Source organism: Fundulus heteroclitus, unplaced genomic scaffold (assembly GCF_011125445.2).
Source record: "Fundulus heteroclitus isolate FHET01 unplaced genomic scaffold, MU-UCD_Fhet_4.1 scaffold_486, whole genome shotgun sequence".
NCBI lineage: Eukaryota > Metazoa > Chordata > Actinopteri > Cyprinodontiformes > Fundulidae > Fundulus > Fundulus heteroclitus.
The window spans coordinates 22,151-48,290 of record NW_023396908.1 but is presented as its reverse complement, the minus strand read 5'-3'; the positions used below and the strand labels follow the sequence as shown (position 1 = coordinate 48,290).

General features: G+C 41.2%; 1 protein-coding gene across 2 annotated transcripts; it reads left to right on the top strand.

Moving 5' to 3' along the window:
* On the top strand, positions 1-26,140 carry p3h1 (prolyl 3-hydroxylase 1). Of its 2 annotated transcripts, none has more exons than XM_036132241.1 (10): positions 1-575; positions 5,270-5,422; positions 5,502-5,691; positions 5,815-5,946; positions 7,089-7,228; positions 13,792-13,881; positions 13,980-14,032; positions 25,528-25,655; positions 25,745-25,872; positions 25,994-26,140. In XM_036132241.1, exons 1-10 carry the CDS (start codon positions 114-116, stop codon positions 26,123-26,125), a joined length of 1,608 nt encoding a protein of 535 aa, XP_035988134.1. In that variant the 5' UTR covers positions 1-113; the 3' UTR covers positions 26,126-26,140. The 2 variants fall into 2 exon arrangements, with proteins under 2 accessions (XP_035988134.1, XP_035988133.1); XM_036132240.1 differs by having other exon boundaries at positions 3-575; positions 25,528-25,670.

Genomic DNA, 26,140 nt, shown 5'->3' with positions numbered 1-26,140 from the left:
GGAATTCTATCGGGGTTGCACGACACTGGCCAACATAATTCAAAAGAAGAGGAAGTGCGCTATCCTCTGTGTTCCCTTGCCTCCTCTCTTCAAACCCCTGATACTTTACCACCATGGACCCTCGCAACGCGCTGATCTCTTTATGTCTCGCTATGGGCTTTTGCAGGCCAGATACTAATCTGAGTAGTGACTTAGGTTTAGTGACTTATGATTTCCTCTTTGACGCGGCAGTTGAAGCCTACTATAAAGGGGACTGGCTGACAGTCATCGTGAACATGGAGAAGGCTCTCAGGAACAAAGCCACGGTCCGAAACGTGAAGGCTCAATGCAGACGGCAATGTGCCAATCAGTCCGGTTTCGGAGAGGCTTTAGTGAGCCTGGAAGTTCCCACCCCCGGGCCCGGTTCGGTGGAGGATTTAATTTTTTTCCAGAAAATCCTGAAGCGGGCAGACTGTGTGAATTCCTGCGAAAGCGAGAAGCTTGGTTCTCCAACTTTGCATGAAGTCAGCGAGGAAGTGGACCTGGAATTTGAAAAGAGGACCCCTTACAACTACCTTCAAGTGGCATATTTCAAGGTAAATTCATTATCGGACTGTATTAATTTGATCCTGACATTTCAAATTTCTATTCAGAGCTAAGACAGATTTTCTTTTGTAAACACCCATCCCCTCCTTCGAACTAAGGCTTCTCTGCCACGTCTTAAATTGAATTCTGCCACACGACGTGAATCTGACGTTGGGACGTGGGAGTTAGGAATTGTGATTTGTTTTTCTTTTTAAAAGCCAAGAAACTTTGAACGCCGGAGTTGCCTATACAAAAGAATTGTGGGCTTGCATAATCAGACATTTAATTTTCAAAAGCATTTTTGGAAGTTTCCAACAAGTTGTTATTACAGCTTCTTTGGATTTTTATGTTGTTAAAATAATATCTGACCCGATTTGGCGAAATGAGGCACCTTATATGATACCACCAAGGTAAGGTGACCAGATTTCTGAAATCAAATCTGGGGACTTTTCTCAAGATGAAATTAGGAAACGGGGACAGTAATGGTTTCATTTATTTTTACGTATTTATTAATATTTAAACAACAAAAATCAAGTGTAAAAGCCAGGACTGTGCCTCTCCACACTTTTAGTATATCCTAAGATTAATAAAATGAATACATCAATAGTGTTATTAATAGAAAACTAGAACTGTGTCTCTGGGTTGAGGCAAAGTGGTGGGGGTGGGAGTGGATGAGCCAAGGGTGGTTAGCAGGGTTTTCCAATTTTGTGGGGCCCACAGAGCTCTGCCTCCTCCTAAGGGTAGAGTGACATGAGGAAAAGAAATACAGTAAATACAAACATTTAGCCTGTGGCTGTCTGTGGAGACAGAGTTCCCCCACCTTTTCAAAAAAGTGCAACAAATACTTATTCTGTTCAAGTCTACATACCTATAAGAAATATTTTTTTCTCCATTAACATCAAAAAGAAGTAGCAGTCAAGGCTGCAGGTAAAGGATGATATATGTTTCCTACTGTCAACTGGCCGCATCAGGGGCCTGTGCATCTCAAAAAAGCAGATTAATTTCTCCTACTAATGGGCTATAAGCAGAGCTCCACTATTTCCTGAACTTCAGCAGCTCCTTTGTTTCCTGTCTTTCATAACTGGACAGACTGATTAATCCAGGTGTGTCTGGCTGGTTACTGAGGTCAGACACACCTGGATTAATCAGTCTGTCCAGTAATGAAAGGCAGGAAACAAAGGAGCTGCTGAGGTTCATGAAGAAGTGGAGCTGTGCATAGAGCCTGTATATAAGTATATTGTTTGCTCGTGAAAGGTGAGTTAACTCGGGTCAGTGAGTCAGCTAAAATGAGATCATCTTTGGTTTCTTCAAGGCCTTCTGTGTCTGAAGAGCCATCAGCCATGGTATCCAGAGGTCTGGATAAAATAAGAGGAGAAGAGGATATATTATGTGCAGAACAGAAATTTTTAAAACACAAGAAATAAATACAACTACTCTGCCTCTTCATTCTGCCACAGTTAGGGAAGTGCAGTGCAACTCATGTTCAGTGCAGAGACTCAGAGAGAGGTTATATCCTCAGACATTGGGCTTCTCAACTCAAACCTGAGTGACTCTGTTTTGCATAGCATAATTCACACACTACATTACTCAATAGGTTACTTGATCACTCAAACCATGTCAATACTTTATCACTTGAACTTTATTAATACTCTTCTAAGTAAATTTTTCTCCCTTCTTGTCAACCATTCTCTATCAGTGTTCCTATTTTCCTCCACTCTCATTTAATCTTCTGTCTTCCTATCTTCTTCCTCTCTCCTCATGTATCAATCTTACATTATTCTAAAACAGACATTATATAATTAAAATCACTTCCAAAAACATTAGAATGTACAACATGAACTTCCTATTATTATTTTATCTCCATCCATCCATCCATCCATCCATCTTCTTCCGCTTATCCGGGGTCGGGTCACGGGGGTAGCAGCTTCAGTAGGGAGGCCCAGACTTCCCTCTCCCCAGTCACTTGGGCCAGCTCCTCCCGGGGAACCCAAGGCGTTCCCAGGCCAGCCGGGAGACATAGTCCCTCCAGCGTGTCCTGGGTCTTCCCCTGGGCCTCCTCCCGGTGGGATGTGCCCGAAATACCTCACCAGGGAGGCGTCCAGGAGGCCAGATGCCCGAGCCACCTCAACTGGCTCCTCCTGACGTGGAGGAGCAGTGGTTCTACTCTGAGTCTACCCCGGATGACTGAGCTCCTCACCCTATCTCTAAGGGAGAGCCCAGACACACTACAGAGAAAACTAATTTCGGCCGCTTGTATCCGGGATCTCGTTCTTTCGGTAACGACCCAAAGCTCGTGACCATAGATGAGGGTAGGAACGTAGATCGACCGGTAAATCGAGAGCTTCGCCTTTTGGCTCAGCTCTCTCTTCACCACAACGGATCGGTACAGCGCCCGCTTCACAGCAGACGCCGCACCAATTCGCCTGTTGATCTCCCGCTCCATCTTCCCCTCATTCGTGAACAAGACCCCAAGATACTTGAACTTCTCCTCTAGGGGCAGCACATCCTCCCCAACCCGGAGAAGGCACTCTACCCTTTGTCTGGGTAGACAATAGGCAATATTGAAAATATTTGTGCAGGAGGGAATGCTGCTTGTAGAGACTTTGATGCAATCAACTGGTTCCCTTATATAGGAAATTTCTTTTGACCAATCTGTATAATTTGACCCAATCTGTATAATCTGATTGATTTTGACTTTGTAAAGTGCCCTGAGAGGATATGTTTTATGATTTGGCCCTATATAAATAAAATTTAATTGAATTGAATTTGAATGCACTGAACTATTTAGTTATTATAGCTATAATTTTAAAGTTTTCATTAAAAAATGTGAAAATTAGCACAATACTCAGCAAGTTATAGTTGAATAAAATTGATTCTGCACTTGGTCGACACATCAGAGCTGAGCTGTCGACCACCCCTAGATGGCGCTCCCAAATCTTCTGTGCGGTCGATGCGGGGTCTACTCTTTATATTATGTCTATGCTTCTTCTCCTTTCTGTTATGGTTTTCTGCAGTGCCTGAGCTGAACTATAGTTTACATTTTGGAACATCTTTTTGGTGAAAACATGCAACACCAGTTCGTGATCAGGTTCAGAAATGTGAAGGGGCTCTGAACCCTCATGGTGAAAAAGGGATAAAAGTTTAATTTTGAAAAGTATAAAAATTTACATAAAAACCCTCTGTGTCAGGCATCTATGCAGCATCCTCTGTAGTAGTGATGGGTCGATGATGCGTCATGAAGCGTTTCGACACATTGCCAAACTGTATTGATACTGTGCCGATACTGTGTCACTGAATACTGACACCTGCTGGACCTTAAAAATCCCTACAGGCAACCTGGTTGACAGAGTTAACTGACACTGATTTGATGACTAAGTATACACAATACAATTTAAATCACTGTATGTTGCATTGTATTATTTTATATTTTCATTTGAATTAAACATATATATTTTTTTTAGATACAGTCAATAAATTATGTGAACGAGGATGCTTGTGGACTGGCTTTTTTTTACACATTTTTTGCTGCCATGTCGTTTCAATGACCCCCCCCACACACACACACACACACACACACACACACACACACTCCCTCTTTTGTGTTGAATGAGTGACGTGTGAGAAAACAGCTTTAATTCTCCATCACATAACTTTCATATCGCGCATGCATTGACTTTTTCAACAATTCTCTCTTGCGGTTTTCAATAGCAACGGCATTGTTTCTTATGGTTTAATATTGTCCATATGCCTTCTCTAAAGATTTCTACGCATGTCCTACTCGTAGGACATGCGTACTTCCAACCTTATTTCCTGTCATTGCCATGGTGAATCACGTTATTTGCGTTCCAGTGATCGGGCTTGTTTTCATGCTCATGCTCATGCTCACGTTCAATGGTTGATCGGGCGCTGTGTTTAGTTACCTGACTGATATCATCTGTTCTGAAATCGGAAATGCTGAGTATGACAAAGAGAGGAAGAACTACTCAGAGTAGCAGCTTTCTACTAAGGGTAGATCAGCCGTTTTTTCTGAAAGACGCACAGCGCAACCCGCCCAACCATAAAGGCATCTGCCCAACTCGCTGGAGCTCACAAAGTGAGACTGTGGTACACCATCACACCAGAGTTGCAAAATGGTTAAAAAATTAACCGTTATTTTGTTTACAGTTCAGCTTGGATTTTATTTACTGTGCAGCATAGCTTTGCTGTGCGCGCTGCTGTGCACGAATACACACGCGTGCAGCTTAGAGGGAACAGAAACAGTTTGGCGCGTCAGTCAGTTCGAAACAGTTACTGTATCGGTCACGTGACTTTCCCGTGTCAATACGCGCATCGACACAGGTTTTGCTCTATGAGCTTGACACATGTGCCGACGCATCGGTGTTGCCAGACCCATCACTACTCTGTAGCAATTCTGTCTGCTTGCCTTCACTCCCTATTTTAATTAATTCAGTGATACCAGCTGTGTGTTCTGTTGGTGATGTTTAAGATGATACTGTTCCTTGCAAACAGAATAATTTTCATTTCCATGTATGTCAGTATGTTGACATAAAAATTTTACTTTTACACAGACGAATGCTGGGATGGCTAGCAGTGCTTTATCTTCTTTGTAAACTGACTTAATTTCACAATTTCATGAAAAAGCTTGGTTCTTTTCAAAATCTCCTTATCCTGAAAAGATTTCTGAAAATGTTTAGTGTCTTTACAGATTGACAAACTGGACAAGGCAGTAGCAGCTGCCCACACTTTCTTCCAAGCCAATCCTGACCACATGGAGATGAAGCAGAACTTGGAGTACTATAGGATGATGGCAAACGTAGAGGAGGAGAACTTCAAAGATCTCGAAATAAAGCCACATATGGTGAGGACTAGTATCCTTTCTGCTGAACTTAGCAGTTTGAGCTGCTTTGTTAAATCACCCATTCATGTACTTTGCTCAGGCTGAGTTTCTGATGGGAAAGAGGTTCTATAGTGATGACACTTTCGGATTGGCAGCTAAACATTTCGAGAAGGCCTTGGATGAGTACTTTACTGCCAACAAGGAGTGCAGAGCTCTGTGTGAGGGAAGGTACCGCTTTGATGGATATACTTATATGGAGTACAGTGCAGACCTGTTCCAGGCCATGACAGGTGAGGCAGCACTGCCATTGTAAAAATTCATAGAAAGGGACACTCTGGGATCAAATGTATACACTACAGCAATGTATCATGTAGTTCATGTAAATGCAAGTTTTTATTGTTTATGTGTGTCAGATCACTACATGCAGCTACTGAACTGCAAGCAGCATTGCTCTGTGGAACTGGCCTCTGCTGCTGGCAGAGATAGTCCTCTTCAGGACTTCCTGCCATCTCACTTCAACTACCTGCAGTTCTCCTACTATAACAGTAAGTTTATAAACCTATTTCTGTTCATAACATGCTCCCAATGTGCCATTGTAAAATAAAGGGATGTCTTCCCTTTTACCTATCTGTACATGCATGTTCGCCATTGTTGTATGATTTCGCTTGATGTATGATTTTGTCAATAGGTGAATTAGTAGATGAAATCTGCTGATTTTCCCTGTCCATGTAAAGGCATTCACACAATCAGTATGGTGTGAATAAGTGTTTGTCCCTTCCTGATTTCTTATTTTTACAGCATGTTTCTCACTTGATGTTTCAGAATATCAAACAAATTTAAATATTAGTCAGATAGAACAAAAGTAAACACAAAATCCAGTTTTTAAATTAAGGTTTTTATTATTAGGGGAGGAAAAAAATCCCCAAAGCTACATGCTTATGTGTAATAAAGTGATTGCCCCCTACACCTAATAATTAGTTGGGCCGCCCTTACCTGTGCTCTTGGGGTAATTTTGTTTGGCCGGCCACTCCTGAGAATGTTCACCACTGTGCCATACTTTCGCCATTTGTGGATTATCACTCACTGTGGTTCACTGGAGTTTTTAAGCTTTAGAAATGGCTTTGTAACCCTTTGCAGACTAATGGATCTGAGTTACTTACTTTCTGATTTGTTCTTGATTTTCTTTGGGTCTCAGCATGATGTCTCGCTTTTAAAGATCTTTTAGTAGTCTTCACTTTGTCAGGCAGGTCTTGTTTAAGTGATTTCTTGATTGAGAACAGGTGTGGCAATAATCAGACCTGATTAATCGATGACACCACCTTAACCCTGTCCAACCAAATTCAAGCATCAGGTTTTTGTAATGGATGACTTCTCTTAGTAAACCGATTTATGAAAAAAGGTGAGTAAGTCTTCTGGAAGTGTTGATGTTTGTTGAAATGTTTCGTCTCTTCTCCAAGACACTACTTCAATCTTAGGAGTCTCTTGGAGAAGAGATATGACGTCCATATTTTTTTCGTTTTTTATCCGTATGCTAGAGATGCATCAGGACATAAAAAGCTTTATGTTTTACTAGCAACTGTTTAAGTCAAAATGTTTGAAATGCAAATTAAAAAAAACTTGAAGTACACTGACTTGGCAGTAAATAATGTTACTTCTCACCCTTTTCCTTTTGGCTCACCTTTTGCAGGTGAAAGGTATGAGCAGGCCATAGAATGTGCTAAGAGCTACCTGTTGTTCCACCCTAAGGATGAGATGATGACCCAGAATCTGAACTATTATGCTGCTGTAATGGGCAAGGATGAGGCAGCAACAATATCAGCCAGACAGGTAGTGCTACATTATTTTCAATATTGCCTTTTATTAGGAGTGTCTTGCTGCAAATGCAACAATTTTCAGCTGTATTACCAATGATGAACAGTAAAACAACTTTTGCAATATATGCTGAGCTTGATGGGGTTCTTTCCAAAAATCATGTGGTTTAAACACCATATGTAGGACTCCAAAATGAAGTAAAAAGACATAGTGGGCATGTCGAAGTCCAAAGGTGGTGATGTTTTTTTTTTTTCATGATCCCAAAAACAAAGTTCAGAGTAAGTTGGGGAAAAAAACTAAGCACAAAACAGTACAAATACAAAAATTACCCTATACACTATATACAACTGTTTCACAAAAGTGTTTGCTAGAGTTCTTAGCAGTCAAGCCTAAAACTAACGCAGGAGGAACTAAGGCTCTTCCTATAAACCCTTAGCTCCACCCTCTATTTAAGACATCTGAAACCAAATAATTAACAATCCATTTTATCCCATAGAAAAACACACAAGAATCTAAAATAAAAGGAATACATTTTTATCTCCAGCTTTCCTTTCCAAACACCTGTTTTCAACCAAAACATGTATATTTGAAAGGGTTACATTCTTCTGTTATGAATTAAAATATATTAAACTTTTTCACAATCTTTTTATTTCCCTAAAGGGACAGTGTGTCACTAACCTGGCTGTTCATTAGCAAAAATCAAGTATAAATACATATTCTGTCAAATTCTAATAACAATCGCTTCAAAAATGGAAGCATTCTCATAGCTTAGAATAAGTAATTTTATAAATACATTGGAAGACACCATTTTTGATTACAGTAGCCATAAGGGGACAAACTTGTCAGCCTTATGCGTTTTACCTATATGTCTTCTATATGAAGATGTGCTGTTAGTGGAAGAGTATAAAATAAGCAAATATGACCGTAGATCATTTTTTATTTTCCAGTTGCTGTTGAAATTGAGAACCATTCCTTCTCTTTGCCCAGCAAAAGGGGAACAGAAAGTGACCAAGAAAAAAAAAAAATACAATAACCAGAAAATAACGAGAGAAAGAAGCCTGTATGCTCCCTCCCGTGGCTAGTTTTGCCTAGGAACCCCGCAACGTCCTTTGCCGGTACTAATAATAACCCTTAGGGTATCCCACAATTCTTTGCGTGACATAATGTATCAGCACAGCCCCTTTACAGAAATCAACAAAAATGTCTGGAAAGAAGAGATAGCACACTCTGTAGTTTTTTTTCGGAAGGCTGTATGCCCGGATTTGACTCGCATCATCCACGTGTGTTTCCATTACGTAATGATGTCGGACTTAAAGTTCAAATAGAAAGGAGTGCGTCTACAGCAGTTTTATCGTGTGTGATGGTAGATTATTGTTTTTTTCTCTATGTGGCTAGTCGAAAACGCGATAAAAATGCTCCAAGTAATAAAAATCACGAGAATTTTACAGTATGCTGGGCGCCTCCAGCGATGCGCGAGTCCAGCAAGAGCAGTCACGTGACGAAACCACAGCCATGACGTCATTGTAGTCAAACATCCTCGAGCGTGTCGAGAACCACTACTTCCCACATTGTTAAGCACTCTGAAAGGATCGTTAAAAAGTCATTACAATGGTCTATTGTACTGCTGCCAATTGTAAGAATGGCTTTGGATCGGGGAAAGGAATGTTTAATTGTCCGACGGACCCGGTCTTGCGTCAATTTTGGATCTGGAAAGTGAATAGAGTAGACAAAAATCAACCGGACAATCTGTGGCATCCAAGCCGGATCATTTCACGGAAGATTCTTTTATTGTCAATCGTGCTCACGCAGCATCAGTTGGATTCAATGTTCCAAAGTTGCAGCTTAAGCCAGATGTCATACCTACCCTGAATATGGGGCACCTTGAGCCCACGGGCACGGTGTAAAAACGTCGAACGTCGGCCTATGAAAAACGTCAGCGAGTTGAGGTAAGATAATCAGTTGCTTATTGATGTAAATTAAGAAATAACGCAGCATCAGACTCATTAATTTTTGTAATTTAATTTATATTTAATAAGACCTAGCTATGCCTATAATATAGCATACATGTAGGTCTCCTCATGCAGGCCCATGTTATTTTAAATATATAAAAATTAAAGCAGCCTTTGACTCGAAATCTTTAAGCTGAAAATTGACTGAATTAATAAAAAAATAAATAGCTTAACATCCCCTGCCCCTACCTACAACTTTGCCTTATTAATTGTATGAAGTCTAGTCTACATGCCCATAGGATTTATTATAGTATAGGCCTAGATATTTAGGGGAGGTAGACCTTCAAGGACAGCCTACAATATTTTTAGGATTTCTTTTTTTTTTTTTTTTTTTTTTTTTTTTTTTTTTTTCCCCAGTGTCCTGTCTAGCAATGTGGCAATAAAAATTGATATCTTAATGCCAAATAGAGCTTGACAGATTTTACTTTCACAAGTGGAGCAAACAGCTTTCGCCATAATGCTCCGCTTGATTTGTGCGTGTAAATAGCTTTATTGTGATTCCTGCAGGGAGAATTTCAAATTATATGGACACTACAATGGGAAAGTAGGAGAGTAAAAGAAAAACAAGAAGAGAAAAAAAAAGAGAAAGAAGAGGTGAAAGAAAGAAGAGATAAAAGGAAGAGAATGATAAAACTTCCTCTGTCTGCTCCATCACCTGGAAAGAGACACAAAAAGAACAGCACAACCAACAGACATAAAGCAACAGATACAATCGTGTAACACCTTGATACCATTGCTAAATCATATGTATTATTATTTAAGCTGACATGTGTAATGTGATACCTAAAAAAAAAAGGTAAAAGAAAGTAAATAAATTATAGCCTTTCTGTATATAAGTGAACATTTAATACCTGGGACCCAGCACCTGTGGGAGATTGTGAGAGTGCACTAGTTTAGGTGAAAATTATCCAGAAGGAAATGGCTTGATAGTGATTGTGGAGAACCGAAGACCCACCTTCCCCGAGCACAGAGGCAGGGGTCAGGGGACCCATAACCCCGGACTCCCGAAGGGGCCCCCAAAGCAGTGCGTCCGAGAGGGGCCCTCACAGGAAATGTACAACCCCCCCTGAGGAAAGAGGAGAGACGACCCCGAGGAAATCCCCCAGCCACCGCAATGCCGACGCCCCCAAGAGCCGCGGGGACGAGCCCGTGGGCTCCGCCGGCAGCCGGCCCCGCTGAAGTGGTCCTGGCCATGGGCCCTGGGGGCCAGAGGCCCCAGGGGCGCCCCGCCCCCGCGGCAGGGGCCCCGGCCGCCCCCCGGGGGGCCAGGCCCCGCGAAGCCACCGCCGGGAATGGGCCGGCGCCCACCCGGGAACCCGCCCCAAACCCGAGGACCGTCAACGCGCCAGAGGGTCAAGGCGCCCGCCAACGCAGCGGAGGAGGGCAGGACGTGGGGGGATGGGCTCCGCACCTAGCGGAGACTTGAGATGATCTTGGGAGAGGGAGCGGACCGAACCCAAACCTGGAAAGAAAAAAAAAAAAAAAAAACACTTATTCACACCATCCCTCCCTTGTGCCCCACTCGCCACACACAGACACCAAAAAAATAAATAAATAAATAAAATAAAAAATAAATTTAAAAAAAGGACGCTTTACACACATTCTCACATAGCATTCACATCCAAAAAACCCAAGTGGGGGGGGTCACCACAATTCAACAATACGACTGCCTGTGCCCGACCCCCGGACCAGGCGCCCCCCGGACCAGGCCCCCCAAAGAGGGGGGGCCGACACGTACGGCCGACACGTACGGTCCATCCGACCAGAGCCCCCCATCACCCACTATATACCTAATAGACCCCCTCCCACCCCGACCTTACCCTAGCCACCCCTGCCCCCCATCCCTTCCTGGGGAGAGCAGAGGCGTCAGCCCCAGATCCGGTAAGCCGCCGGCCAGCCGCAACAGCCCCCCGCCAAGGATTTCTTGGATTTAGGATTTCTATTATACTGTATCACTATAGGCCTATAATATTTCAGGCTGGAGGGTAGGGCACATATTTTATTTATTTTTTTAATCCACTGTAATCTCTTCCATTACATATGTTTCAGACAGTTAGCTGTGCTCTACAAGTCGTCGGTTGACTAGCATCATCATCATCGCTACTACCCCCCTCTCCACTTCCCTCAGTGTTGTCCCGGAATTCACGCCTAACTATAAAACAGTGGGTCACGTGACTGAATGAGGAATTTAGCGTCGCCTGCTATCTTAGTGAATTATTTTATGCTATAAACAACAAACTGCTGGATTTTTTAAATGTTTTTCACTTGTGATGTATTTAATTTTGTACATACTATAAAAATGAGAAACTATAAGTATGTGGTTTTCTATTTGAACTTTAAAGACTGTCTGAATTTAGCACAGCAGTCATGAGCTCCTTTCCCCCACATGGTAGAATTCTTACTCTATCTATTGTTGACCCGATGAAAGTTCAAGGAACAGGAGCAGGAGCTAGAAGCTATTATTTAGGGTATTCGGATGGAGCCAAAGAATGGAGTCTAAAAGAAATATTCGTTACAGAGGGTGAAAGGGAGGAAATCAGGATTACAAATAAAGCATTGTTCTGATTTTTATAAAGTACAAAACCAATACGTGGAATATAGTAAGTGAAGGGTATAGATACATGTTCATGTACAGTAGGTGGTGATACACACCACTGTTTGCAATTTGAATAAGAACAATGATTTTGCTGTGTTTTTAGAAATGAAGATGTCAAAGAAATAGGCACATAACTGCCGCCTGAAAAGGATCAAGATGTGCCAGATGTGGTGCTGATCATAAATTCAAATAATGTTCAGATGATGTGCAGGAAATATGCTGTAACTGGTGGTAAGCACAGAGTGACATATGCAGAAGTCAAGAAAAGGGCGGTAGAAAGTCAGGAATAGGGTGATAGATATTCAATAAGTTAAAACAATCAATAACCTATCCGTAGGCAGTGAACAGGGTTGGAGATTAGAATGGAACATTTTATAAACCAGCATAAGTTTGGACAGGTATTCACAGGTAGGCCTGTGAATACCTGTATTACAATAGTTGTAATACAATATATTACAACTATTATATTGTAATATATAATAGTTGAAGTTTGGAGTGAAGATGTAAAAATGTATTTTCTAAACAGACCTGCAACTTTTTTTATGTTCCCTCTTCGAGATCTTATGAGAAATTTGACTGAGTGGAACTATGTGCATGTTGGCTCACTGCAGTTTATGCAGAGACCCATTTTTTAAAGAATGTTATGTTATGTTTTCCTCTTTTTTCGTGCACTGAATCTGACTTAATGGTCTAGGCCAGGGGTCGGCAACCTGCGGCTCTTTGCTGCATCTGATGCGGCTCAGCTGTTGAAAACAATTATGTCACAGAGCTGTGTACCTCATGCAGGCAGTCGTCGATGCTGGCTGACGAACACTCCTCACCAGTTGGTGGCAGTAATGTACACTGAAAAGATGTTTGCCAACTGCCAATAAACTCAAGAAGAAGAAATAATGCTTGCGAGTGGCTGCAGAGCGAAATAAGCGGAGAAGGCGGCATTTTCAGATGCTGTTTTTTTGTAGTAAATTCTACAAATGACAAGGGGACCAGGGTGACACGGTACCTAAAATAACATGGAGTCATTGATGAGGGTAAAGAGAGCTAAACAGCAGGGTAAGAGTCGTTTCTATATATGACGTTTGTTAATTTTCAAAGTGAGGAAAAGCGAACTGCGCTTGGTTTGAGGCTGTGAGCGGAGTCCTGCGCGGCTGAAGTCGAGCTTCAGGTGCCGCCTGAACGTCTGATAGCTCGTCTAATGCAGCTGTTAGCTTGTTAATGACAGGAGCTCGTTTATGTGCGTAACTTTCCCAGATGTGATTAAAATGTGTTCAGATTAAGAGAAAAGTATTCCGAAAGTACCGTTTATATGGGATGAAAATCAAATAATCCAACCATGACGTGCGTTTACTCGCACCAAGCTTTATTCAAAATAAAAACTCTGACATTAGCAGAGTTGATGATTTCCATAAAACAATAGAAGTTTTGTACTTCTACAAAAAAAAGAGGCAAAGATGCGTTGGTTCTGCTCCCGGTCCATTGTGTCACAAAAAAATGTGTTATATGCAGTGTGATTTAATTTAAAATTTCAAAAGGGTTTTATGGCTCCTAGTGTTTTCTAACGGGTCCAAATGGCTCTTTGAGTGGTAAAGGTTGCCGACCCCTGGTCTAGGCTAAGGGATTTTTTTATTTTTTTTTGCCCTGACTACATTGAAAGAGGGGTATAGTTAAGAAATGATTTTAGCTGATGTAGAATTTTGTTTTAAAGGAGTATTTATGATGGTGAAGTTGGTGTTTTTCCTAATTGGATCTGGTTTGATAACATTTGCAGTTATAAAACCCAGGCATCCCTCTGTTAAGGTTCACACCCTTATAGAGGGGTGATAAGATGATTGTTTGAGAAACAAGCAATAACCGACCCCCCCACCCCGCAATCCCACCTGAGATAGCCTTGCTCCCCTGTTGCCCCCACAAATCAAAAAGCCTGGCTCCGCCACTGATCACAAGCTATCATTTTCTATGTCTGATCTGTAACACAGGTGGTGAAACAACACATCCAGCAGTCTATACTGGAGAAGGAGCTGCTGTACTTTGGATATGAAGCTTTTGGAATCGCCTTTGTAGACCCAGTGAGAAAAAAAGCAATTTTCATAAATTTTCTTATCATTTGTTGTTGGGATATACTTATGTGCCCTATAACATGCAAGCTTATTATTTTCACTGTAAGGACACTTGGACTCCAGAGGATGTCATGCCGAAGACGCTGAGAAACAAACACAAGTAACATTTATAGCACTTCTGCAAACGTACCTATACTGTGTACTGTTGTTTTTTAGATTTGAAACTAATAAGGTTATTGTCGAAACTAATAGGGTTGATATTTTTTAGTTTGCATGAGCTTGTCTGTCAGATGGTAGCATCTGAGCAATATGTTGTGTAGAGTGGCAGAGCAAAAATTCAGAAATGTATGGAAATCTCATGTACATATGCAATTCATTTAGACTTTAAATGTGGAGTTTTAAAAAACAAATATGTAAAATTATCAACACCAATATGCCTGTCGGGCTGCACATCAAGGACCCCCCCCCCCAACCCCCACCTCACCCCCAAATGAGTGTAGTGTGAGAATACAGCTTTATAGCTCAGTCAAATAACAGTCACTTCACCACACATGCATTGACTTTTTCAGCTATTATCCGCTGCTAACTTGCTATTTTCAACAGCATTGTTTCCTTTTGTTAAATATGGTTTAATATTCTCTGTATGCCTTAATTAAAGATTTTTTATTCCACTTGCGGGAAATGCGCACCAAAAAAGGCTTCTTTTTCCTGCCATTGCCATGGTGAATTAGCCTCGTGAGACCATCCTGATCTCGCGAGCTTTCAAGGTTTCACTCGCAGATCAGTCTGGCTACTCTCCGTTAAAGAAAATTTGGAGCCGTTCACCAAACGAACGTCCAATCAGCGTTGGCTTTGAGGCGGGTTGAGGTGTGACGCAACGGGAAGCGCGTCAGTTCAGTCTAAAGAACATGGCGGCTTCAGCCGATGAAACTAGCGTTAGCGCGGCTATAGAGCAAGTTTTATCAGAATTACAGAGTATTTCTTTGCTGAGCTAACGAGCCTTTACCTGCAGCAGCAAGAGCAGCTTGGCTTGTGGTTGTGTTTTCGTAGTCGCTCGTAACAGAGTGACGACGAATCTAATTGGTTCATTTGGCCCGTCTATCACCAACATAGGCCAATCAGCTAACCAGTATTTTCGCCCCTTCCCAAAATTACTTCAACGGAAGGTTTCCAGATGGATATGCGGAGCAAATCTATCTGGTGGAGTCAGGTTAATGGTGAATCACGTTATCTGCATTCCATTAATGAGGGCTTCTTTCATGTTCATGCTTAACTTGGGGTTGATTTGACACTGAGGTTAGTTACCACATTGATATTACCTGTTCTGAGACTGAAAACTCTGAGTGTGACAGGGTGCTTTCTACTCAGGGTGGATTGGTGATTCTTTCTAAAAAGTGGCACAGGTGATTGTATCTTTGTTTAATTTGTTTTAATTTTCCCACCACAACTACAATTGAGTGAACACAAGTTCTCGGGTCTGTTGCTCTGCATGCACAACCCTTCCCTTGCATATGTGGCCTATGAAACATTTCTTGCAGGTTGTATCAAAATCTGGCTGTCAGATGGAGGTATAAGGCAGGATGGGGAGGGAAGGACAACGGACTAAACCATTCACATTAAAACCTTCAGGTTGACCTAGGAGTTCCATGCTGCTCTCATCTCTGCTTCACTAAGCCATTGTAAGCTTGTTTTAGCTTGCTATTCTGGTTTTCATAAACAAAGTAACACACACCAACTGATTAGCAATTAATTTAATTTATATAGGGCCAACTCAAAACATGTCATCTCAACCACTTGAAGTCAATTAAATAAAGACATACAGATAAACTGATGAAAAACCTTTCTATCTAAGCAAACCCAGCAGATTACATTGAGTCATTGACTTGGAGAATTTGCTCCACCTGGTTAAGCATGTTGCAACAGTATAAATGTACTTGAATTGTGCATCGTTGACTTTACAGCAATCCGCCTTACCTACTATAGATATATTGACACTGGAACAGGCTCAATGTTAACGGCCACGCGCCACAGCTGACTGGGTGTTTGCTTTTAGCTATAGCCAGAAGCTCTGCACTAGTGGGGTGGAATTCTAAACAATAACTGGCTTCCTAGAGTTATTGAATAAGGAAACGGTGTAGTGATGAAGTTCCAACACTTTATTGAGAAACAAAGCAGAGGTCACATAGATGGAAAGTAATCGCACCCCACGGTTCCGCTGCAGTCTGCGTCTGCCTGTTTCTGCCCCTCCTCCCTTTTGGCTCTCCCTAATACTCGATTGTGGCCTTGGTATGAGACAAAACAAAGACAGTCTATCCTAGACAATTCTGGAAAACGTCAAAGCGGCTGGTCATTGATAAGAAGGTGTTTAATTGTTCAAACACAGCTTTTTCAATAATCCTACGGATAAAGGGGAGGTTTGAGATGGGCCTGTAGTTCTGGAGTAGTAGTTTGTCTAAATTGTTCTGTTTCAGTAGTGGTTTGATAATTGCTGTTTTTAGGGACTGGGGGAAAACACCTATGCTATGACAGGCAAAACTTTCTTAAAGAAAACTGGGTAGAACATCAAGGCAGCCGGGGGAAATTAAGATAAAAAGAAACTAAGGGACTATGTACACACAAAGGAAGCAAAAGGACAAATAAAATTGTTCAAAACCATCATCAGAATGATTCAGTGAATCCTGGTTCACTGCAGATCTAAGTTAGAAAACCAAAGTTCATCTTAAAGAACATGGAATGAGGTTAAATTAGCTTAACTAATTCAGAACAATATTTGGTGTTTCAACCCATTCACAATGCAAATCTGAGTTACATAAAACATTAATTGTTCGAGGACATAACATTTAAAGAATGATTTGCTAAGAGGAAATCAGTAGCCTTTAAGAGACTTGATCTTACTAATGCAATTATTTCTCCGGAAAATGATTTAGGCTCTAATTGGTAATTTAGGATTAAACCATCGACCGGAAATGACGTGTTGGAGCACTTACTGTGGGCTGTAGCTTGGGTTTAATGCTAATGTTACACAAACACCATTAAATTGACATTAATGTTCCATATTAATGCTGTAATAACACTTATAGCACTATCGAACGATGGCAGAACAAAATGAAAACAAGCATTATGTTTAAAAATGAACCATAGTTGTTTTTACTGTAGCCGTAAGTTATCCGGAAGCTACTAGTGACTAATGCTAGTAGAGATTCGGTGCTAATTTAAAAGACTTAAGTTCTGTTTGGTAGCAATGAGCAGACCAGACAACACAAACATTAATATTTCATCGGTGTATAAAACCCTTATGGAAATAAAGGTTGTTATAACCGTAAAGAACTTACTCAAACACATCAGCAAAACTTGGTTTCCAGAATGCTAGCGGGGCTAGTGTGTTAGCTCGGTCAAGTTTTAAAAACATAGTGAAAACACATTAAGTAAGCCACTTTACTTGCCTTGCCTAACTCTGCCTAATCTTTGCTTCTATTTGAGTTTGGTTGATTTTGGGCATCCAGTTTGAAGATTTTGGGCCAGGGTGAAGGCTGGTTATCTGATGTTGTATGTTGTGTGTAACTTTATTGCAATTTAATTCAAATTAGGTTCTAATTTCCATGACCTTTGTTATGATGGTTGTGTTGTAACTGCAACAGATGTTTTTTTGTTTTGCGTCAACCCGGTTGGGTCACTGAAAGGGGTGCGCGGCTAAAAACGTTTGGGAACCGCTATTTTAAATATTAAAATATTTTAGATGTTACAAGAACATTTTGAAAATTAATGAACTGAAATAAAATACATTTTAATTAAATACTCATGAATTATTTTCAAAAAATGAGCCGCATTAGAGGGATCTAATGCGGAGCCGCAGGTTGCCAACCCCTGGTATAGACGGATTCTTTTCTCCGCCGTCTGGTTACATAGAAGATAGGCTGCAGACTTAGTTCCATTCTCAGTTCAGAACGTTTGTGGGTATTCAAACCCCATGTGGGCCCATGGCTTGTCTCCCCGGTGTGAGCCACTCGTCACGAGGGTTCACAGGCAAAGAGAGGAGAGTATTCTCCCAATACTGCTAAGCAGTTGGCAAAATAGAGCGATTGTAGTGTGGCCAGGGCAATTTATACAATGCCCCCCTGCTGTGAGAACAGTCACTTGGGAGGAGTGACTGCAACAGTCTCTTACATTTATTGTGGCCTTAGAATCTGATCTTAAATTATTTTCCTATTGGCACAACATCTCCCCTCAAATCTGATAATGGAGATCCAATTCTCCGTTTTTGGAACCAATGTTTTCTTCAGCCATGATCTGGACTGTAAAGAGTCACTGGGCTCATGTGGACGAGAAGACAGTTCATTCAAACTTCAATTCATTTAGAAGCTTGTCTCTGGGAGGGATTGAGGTATGTTTGGCAGAGAACTGACCCTAAGTACCGTTTTTTTCGGACTATAAGGAACACTTAAAATCCTTAAATTTTCTCAAAAATTTATGGTGCGCCTTATAATCTTGTGCGTCTTATATATGCTTAAAATTGTGCTTACTGACCCATTTTAGGTGGTACAATTTGCTCAAAAATCTTTAAAAATGTATAAGTACAACTTTGGTAAGCAAGAAAGCCGCTCCACTCAATGGACATTCGGAGCATTACGGTACACTGTCACTACCTGATCAGACCCCTCCGCGCCCGGAGCAGATGCTAGCAATAATAAACCTAGTAAGTTAATTCAATATGAAAGTTATGTTTATTTTGGCCTTATGTTAGAAACAGGGCAGTGCACTCATACTCCTCTGTCCTGACAGAGACGGATAGCTCTCCCTCTCAGGAGAGAGCGGTGTTAAGGAAGACACACAACAGACACTTTGCAAAGCGCTGCAAAGCAGCATACGTGCGTCCTACGCTCAGGTTAGCTTTTCATTTTAATCAGTCAACAAATGTACACCAGAAGCATAACGCTATGTTACGGCTAGATCAGATTCTTATTTCAGACGCGTATATGCTCCTGTATGGCAGGAAATGAACCGGAAAACTTCCTGTTCACTTCTGAAAGTGTCCCAAAACAAGAGTAAAAAACAAAGCGCCATGGATGATGTAATTGTGACAAGCTAACAAGCTAACAAACTGAATTATGCGATTTCTAATCAGATATGGTAAAGTCACAGACCTTTAGCAGATCAAAACATAGTATATATTACTGATAATTAATACCTTACCCATATATTACTGATAATTTGTCTTTCTTTAATTACTTACCCATGTGTAGTTGTTTGGGGGACTGATTTCCCTGGTGAGATGTAGACTCGCTAACATCAGGAGTTTTGAGCTCCTCGATCTCAGCTTCAGCTTCCTCCATCCTCACCACTATCTACAGAGGAACAATAGGGTAGTTCATTGTTATTGTTTTGATGCGGGTTTTTCGTGCATGCGCGCTGGACTGGTAGGCAAAAGGCGAACACAATGGCGGACGCAAACAGAGAAACCGACGAGTTCTCCACGTATTTTTCTTCTTTAGATAACATATCACAAGATCGTTTTAAGAGTAAGTTTATGGTTGATGGTATCAGATTGCCAGATCCACACAGCAAAAGCCTGAAGGGACGGAGCGAGTCTGTCAAATGCTGGCCAAGTGTTCCGTTCCGCGACATACAGCTGCCTTATAAACACACCAGGCCAGTACAGACGAGAGAGCACGAAAGCCCCTGAAACCACTGGATGGCTACAATTATTTTATATCGGGAAAAAGGCTCCAGCAAAGCCCGCGACACCATGAGGGATTAAGAGGGTCAGAAAATGGATGGATGGATGTAGTTCACATGTTTGTGCAATAGCACAAAGCGGCGTCGGGCACAGGCCGCGTCTCAGCAGAGAGGAAGACCCCCCCGGTAGGTTAAAAAAAACATTGTTTACTATGGACTATTTTGGTGTTTTTGTCTGGTTAAAATGGGTGGGGGTGTCGGCGACATTGCAGCGTAAACACAGACGTACTAGCGCCCGTGAACGGGCGGAGGGGAGGTGGCGATCGCTACACGGGTCGGAGTAGCCGCTGTCTGGAGCTGCTGCTGCCGCTTCTCCGGCCCGCGTAGCGATCGCCACCTCCCCTCCGCCGCTATTTAGGTAGAACAATGACTAGAGCAGAATTAAGTTGTATTTACCGGAGATGAAGTGTAGACTGCAAATTCTGTCGTAGTATGATGGCTCCCCCAGTCCATTGGGAGTGTCTATTCATTGAAAATATCCATTTCTTTCTTCGTCCTTCCTCCTTCGGTAAACGACAGAAACGTACATCCAACGATTTGGAATGCCTCTCTGTGCAACCGGGAGCACAACAAGTCGTAGGCATTGTTTAGATTCCAAAAATAAACGAACTAAAAGTACGCTCTAAATCACCCCTTTTCTCATGTAGTAGAAGAGAGCAGCTCTGTTTTTTGCCTACCCGCGGGACCCGGATGTAGCGCTGACGTCACACGTGAACTACCCTATAGAGTTTACTGACCAGCTGCACCACTGTGTGTTTTGGGGCCTGCAGTGCCTCTGGGAATGAGTGAGTAACAGCAGAGAATCCTCGGGATGTCTTGACACTGCTCACAGATTCTGCATGACCAGGGCTAAAACGACCATAAAAAACCCCACCCCCATTATGGACTGTTTATCCTACTGCCCTCTGGCAGGAGGCTCAGCATGTCCGCAGAACCAGATTTTACAACTTGCTTATTCCACACTTCATCAGACTGCTACGCTCCCAGTAATTCCACCCTCCCATAGATACAAAACTAGTCACTTGATTATGATTAGCACTCTACATTGTGTACATTATCAATCTGGTCCCGCTCCTGTGGAATCCGTTAAGGTAAAGGAGGGACATTTAGCAAAATTTACTGAGCTGATTGGGTGGAGCTTCCACTAGTGCCCGTCTACCAAAGTTTGGTTTCAGCCAAACTTTGGTAGACGGGTAGCAGTTTTAAGTAACTTTTAAGTAGCAGGCGCCTTGAGAAAACACAGCCAGTTAAGCTAGTCAAGGCACTTCTTTCTGTTCTTTTTTTTTTTTAAAGAACACCGGTCACTGTGAACTATTAGACTAACTGTACTATCTATACGATATGGTTGTTTAATATTACAAGACACCCTGCTGTCATAAATACTTGCACTACTTATATTGTCTTACACATAACTTTTCTGTGCATATACAATTTCTTTTTTGGTCCAGTGATACATTCCTGACAAACTTCATATAGTTTTATTCGTTGCCATTTCTTTTATGTAATATCTGCACCATCATATGGTTAATTCATTGTTGCAATACATCCTGCTACTACATATACCTTCACCAGTCATATTGTACTTAGGGAGGTGACATTATGCTAATCAGAATCAGAAATTCTTTAATAATCCCAGAGGGAAATTACTGTGTCAGTACAACCGCCATAACATACATCACAAACATCACAACACCAAAAACTCTTAAATGAGAAGCACAAATATAACGAGACCCATATAGCAGAAGGTAAACATTGGAGACTAGTGTGTAAGTTCATATGTTTTTTTGTGGGCGTCAGTTATGAGTGTGTGTTTGGGTGAACGTTTTTTATATTTACACGAAACGCTCTCCATAGGCCATTGTCCTTGATGTTATCAGCTGGCCAACAGTTCAGAAAGCATCCGCAGATGCGAAAGAGGGAGTGGGGGAGGCGGTTCTGAGCTCCTTCCCCATAACAATCCAGGGCGAGATGCCGATAGGGGAGAAGTGTGTGAAAGTAATATATTCAGAATCCTTGAGTAATACCCACTGTTAATTTTTTAAAGTTATTTGTCTTCAAAACATTTTTATTCAGTAAAACTAGTTTTTATGATTTGGTTTACTGGAATTCTTTTTTTTAATCTTTGCTCCCCCAGATCTCAGATTTGTGATATCTACGTACATATAGGATGGTGGAATACAATTCAATTCAATTTTTTAATTTAATTTTATTTATATAGCGCCATTTCATGAAATATGTCATCTCAAGGCACTTCACAAAGTCAAATTCAATCATATTATACAGATTGGGTCAGATTATACAGATTGGTCAAAAATTCCCTATATAATTCAATTCAATTCAATTTTATTTATATAGCGCCAAATCATGAAACATGTCATCTCAAGGCACTTTACAAAGTCAAGTTCAATCATATTATACAGATTGGGTCAGATTATACAGATTGGTCAAAAATGTCCTATATAAGGAAACCAGTTGATTGCATCAAAGTCCCGACAAGCAGCATTCACTCCTGGGGAAGCGTAGAGCCACTGGAAGAGTCATCTGCATTGTACATGGCTTTGCTGCAATCCCTCATACTGAGCAAGCATGAAGCGACAGTGGGAAGAAAAACCACCCATTAACTGGAAGGAAAAACCTCCGGCAGAACCGGGCTCAGTATGAACGGTCATCTGCCTCGACCGACTGGGGTTACAGAAGACAGAGCAGAGACACAACAAGAGAAACAAAAAAGCACAGAAGCACACATTGATCTAGTAATCTGTTCTACATTAGATGGTAGTAGCGGGTGAGCCGTCTTCTCTGGATGATGTCACAGTTAACAGAACGCCAGACCAGGTGTACCTACTATGAAGAGAAAAGAGAGAGAACAGAAAGTTAAAGCAGAAATGACAACACATAATGCATAATTGAAGAACAGTAGAACTCAATAGAGTGAGAAAATTAGATCCTGATATACTCCAGTAGCCTAAGCCTATAGCAGTAAAACTATAAAGGTAGCTGAGAGTAACATGAGCCACTAGTTATAATTTTTGTCAAAAAGAAAAGTTTTAAGCCTAGTCTTAAAAGTAGACAGGGTGTCTGCCTCACGGACCAAAACTGGGAGTTGGTTCCACAGGAGAGGAGCCTGATAGCTAAAGGATCTGCCTCCCATTCTACTTTTAGAGACTCTAGGAACCACCAGCAGACCTGCAGTCTGAGAGCGAAGTGCTCTGTTAGGAACATACGGGGTAATCAGAGCTCTGATATATGATGGAGTTTGATTATTAAGGGCTTTATACGTTAGAAGAAGAATTTTAAATTCTATTCTTGATTTAACAGGAAGCCAATGAAGGGAAGCTAAAATTGGAGAAATATGATCCCTCTTGTTGATTTTCATCAGAACTCTTATAAACGCTGCAGCATTTTGGATCAGCTGAAGGCTTTGAACTGCATTTTGTGGACTTCCTGATAGTAAAGAATTACAATAGTCCAGCCTTGAAGTAACAAATGCATGGACCAGTTTTTCAGCATCACTCCTGGACAGAATGTTTCTAATTTTGGCGATATTCCGGAGGTGAAAAAAGGAAACTCTGGAAACCTGTTTAATATGGGAATTAAATGACATGTCTTGGTCAAAAATAACACCAAGATTTTTTACTTTATTACCAGAGGCCAGGTTAATGCCACCCAGATTAAGTGATTGGTTAAGAAGTTTATTTTTTGAGGACTCTGGCCCAAAGATTAAAACTTCGGTCTTGTCAGAATTTAGATGCAGGAAATTTAAAGTCATCCAGCTTTTGATGTCATCAAGACATGACTGCAGTCGAAGTAATTGATTGGATTCATCAGGATTTATGGATAAATATAGCTGAGTATCATCAGCATAACAGTGGAAATTAATCCCATGCTGTCTGATAATTTTGCCTATCGGAAGCATATATATAGTAAAGAGAATTGGTCCAAGGACTGAATCCTGTGGTACTCCACAGGTGACCCTAGAGTTTGAGGAAGATTTATTATTAACATGAACAAATTGGAATCTGTCTGACAGATAAGATTTAAACCAGCCTAATGCTTTCCCCTTAATCCCTACAGTATGTTCAAGTCTTTGTAGGAGAATATTGTGATCAACTGTATCAAACGCAGCACTGAGATCTAACAGGACAAGTATAGATACAAGTCCATTATCTGAGGCCATGAGAATATCATTAGTGACCTTCACCAGAGCTGTTTCAGTGCTATGATGAGCTCTGAAGCCTGACTGAAACTCCTCAAGTAGGTCATTACTTTGTAAATGTTCACAAAGTTGATTAGCAACTACTTTCTCAAAAATTTTAGATAAGAAAAGAAGATTAGATATAGGTCTGTAATTTACTAACTCATCTTGATCAAGAGAAGGTTTCTTAAGTAAAGGTTTAATAACAGCTACTTTCAAAACCTGTGGTACATATCCATTTACTAAGGATAGATTAATCATGTCTAAAATAGTGCCACTGATCAAAGGGAATATGTCCTTAAACAACTTGGTTGGGATTGGGTCTAACATACAGGTAGATGGTTTAGATTAAGCTAAAATTTTAGATAGCTCAGAAAGCTCTACTGCTTCAAAACAGTTCAAACACTGCGCAGATTCTAAAGATTCCTCCAATGCTGCCTCACTTACTGAGGACGAGGTAATCATGTTTGGGAGGATGCCAATTATTTTATTTTTAATGGCATCAATTTTATTTATGAAGAATCCCATAAAATCATTACTACTAAGAGCTAAGGGAATGGATGGATCAACAGAGCTGTGGCTCTGGGTAAGTTTGGCAACTGTACTAAAGAGAAATCTAGGATTATTTTTATTCTCTTCAATTAATGATGAAAAATATGCTGCTCTAACTCTGCGAAGAGTCTTGTTATACAACAATAGTCTGTCCCTCCAGATTAAGTATATATAAGGGAACCAGTTGATTGCATGAAAGTCCCGAAGAGCAGCATTCACTCCTGGAGAAGCGTAGAGCCACAGGGAAAGTCGTCTGCATTGTCCATGGCTTTGTAGCAATCCCTCATACTGAGCAAGCATGAAGCGACAGCGGAAAGAAAAACTCCCCATTAACAAGAAGGAAAACCTCCAGCAGAACCAGAAACAGGCTCAGTGTGAACGGTCATCTGCCTTGACCGACTGGGGGTTAGAGAAGACAGAGCAGAGACACAAGACAGACAAAAAAGCACAGAAGCACGCATTGATCCAGTAATTTGTTCTACATTAGACGGTAATAGCGGGTGATCTGTCTTCCCTGGATGATGTCACAGCTAACAGAACACCAGACCAGGTGCACTTTTTATGAAGAAAAAAAGAGAGAGAACAAAAAGTTAAAAGCTGAAATGACAACAGTCATTTCAATGCAATGCAATGCAAAACTGGAGAACAGTGGACTGTAGAACAGTAGAACTGAGCAGAGTGAGAGTATTTTCTTTTTTTTAATTTCCTTTATTTAACCAGGTAAACCCCGTTGCGATCTGGATCTCATTTTCAAGGGGGACCTGGGCAGAAATAGGCCCTGATGTCCTCCAGCAGCCTAAGCCTATAGCAGCATAACTATAGAGGTAGCTCAGGGTAACATGAGCCACTCTAACTATAAGCTTTGTGAAAAAGGAAAGTTTTAAGATCAGTCACATTTATATTACGATTCACCAGTTTTTACTATACTTTCTGTGAATTCACATCAATAACAATTTTGTGGCCAAATTTCTACATGTGAAAATTTCACACAAGCTTAAATCAGTATGTGTATTTCATTTATTTAAAATTTAACCTTAAATTATTTTTTTTGCTGTGCAATTTGTCACTTCCCACAACACTGATGTAGACATCCTATATATAAACTCATGCAATGTGGGATATTTTAATCTACATACCCTCCTCTGTCATTTTGGGAATAACACTGTGTATCTTAGGGCCGACAGAGAGACTGCAGCAAGGATCACAGAGGAGATAGGAAACCTAATGAAGGAAATTGAGATTCTGGTTGAGGAGAAGAAAAAGGATTCTTCTGATATGACCAAGATGATTGTGCCTCAAGAAGGTGTGCCCCAAGAAGGTGACTATTCCTACCAAAGTTCTTTGTTTATCATCCGAGAACTACATATATGCATTGTGACCTGTTTCCTCCAGGGGGGACTGTCTTGCATGATAATATCAAGGTTACCATGATGTCCAGGCAACTAAATGGTTCTCAGCGGGTGTTGCTGGATGAGGTGATCAGTCATGATGACTGCAGGGAGCTGCAGCGGCTGGCAAACGTGAGTCATGTTGAAAGGAAGCTTTGTCTTGTTTACATCACCTGACATTCTGAATATTCAAGTGTTTTTTGTGCATAACAGCATGTAATGACAGGGTAATGATTATGTGCTCCTATCTCAGGTCGCTGCTCTAAAAGGCGACGGCTACAATGGCCACCCATCCCCACACACACCAAGTGAGATGTTTCAGGGGGTCACCATCCTGAAGGCTATTAAGGTCTGTACTCCAATAAGACCCTACCTTGCAAATTAATTAATATCCCTTGAA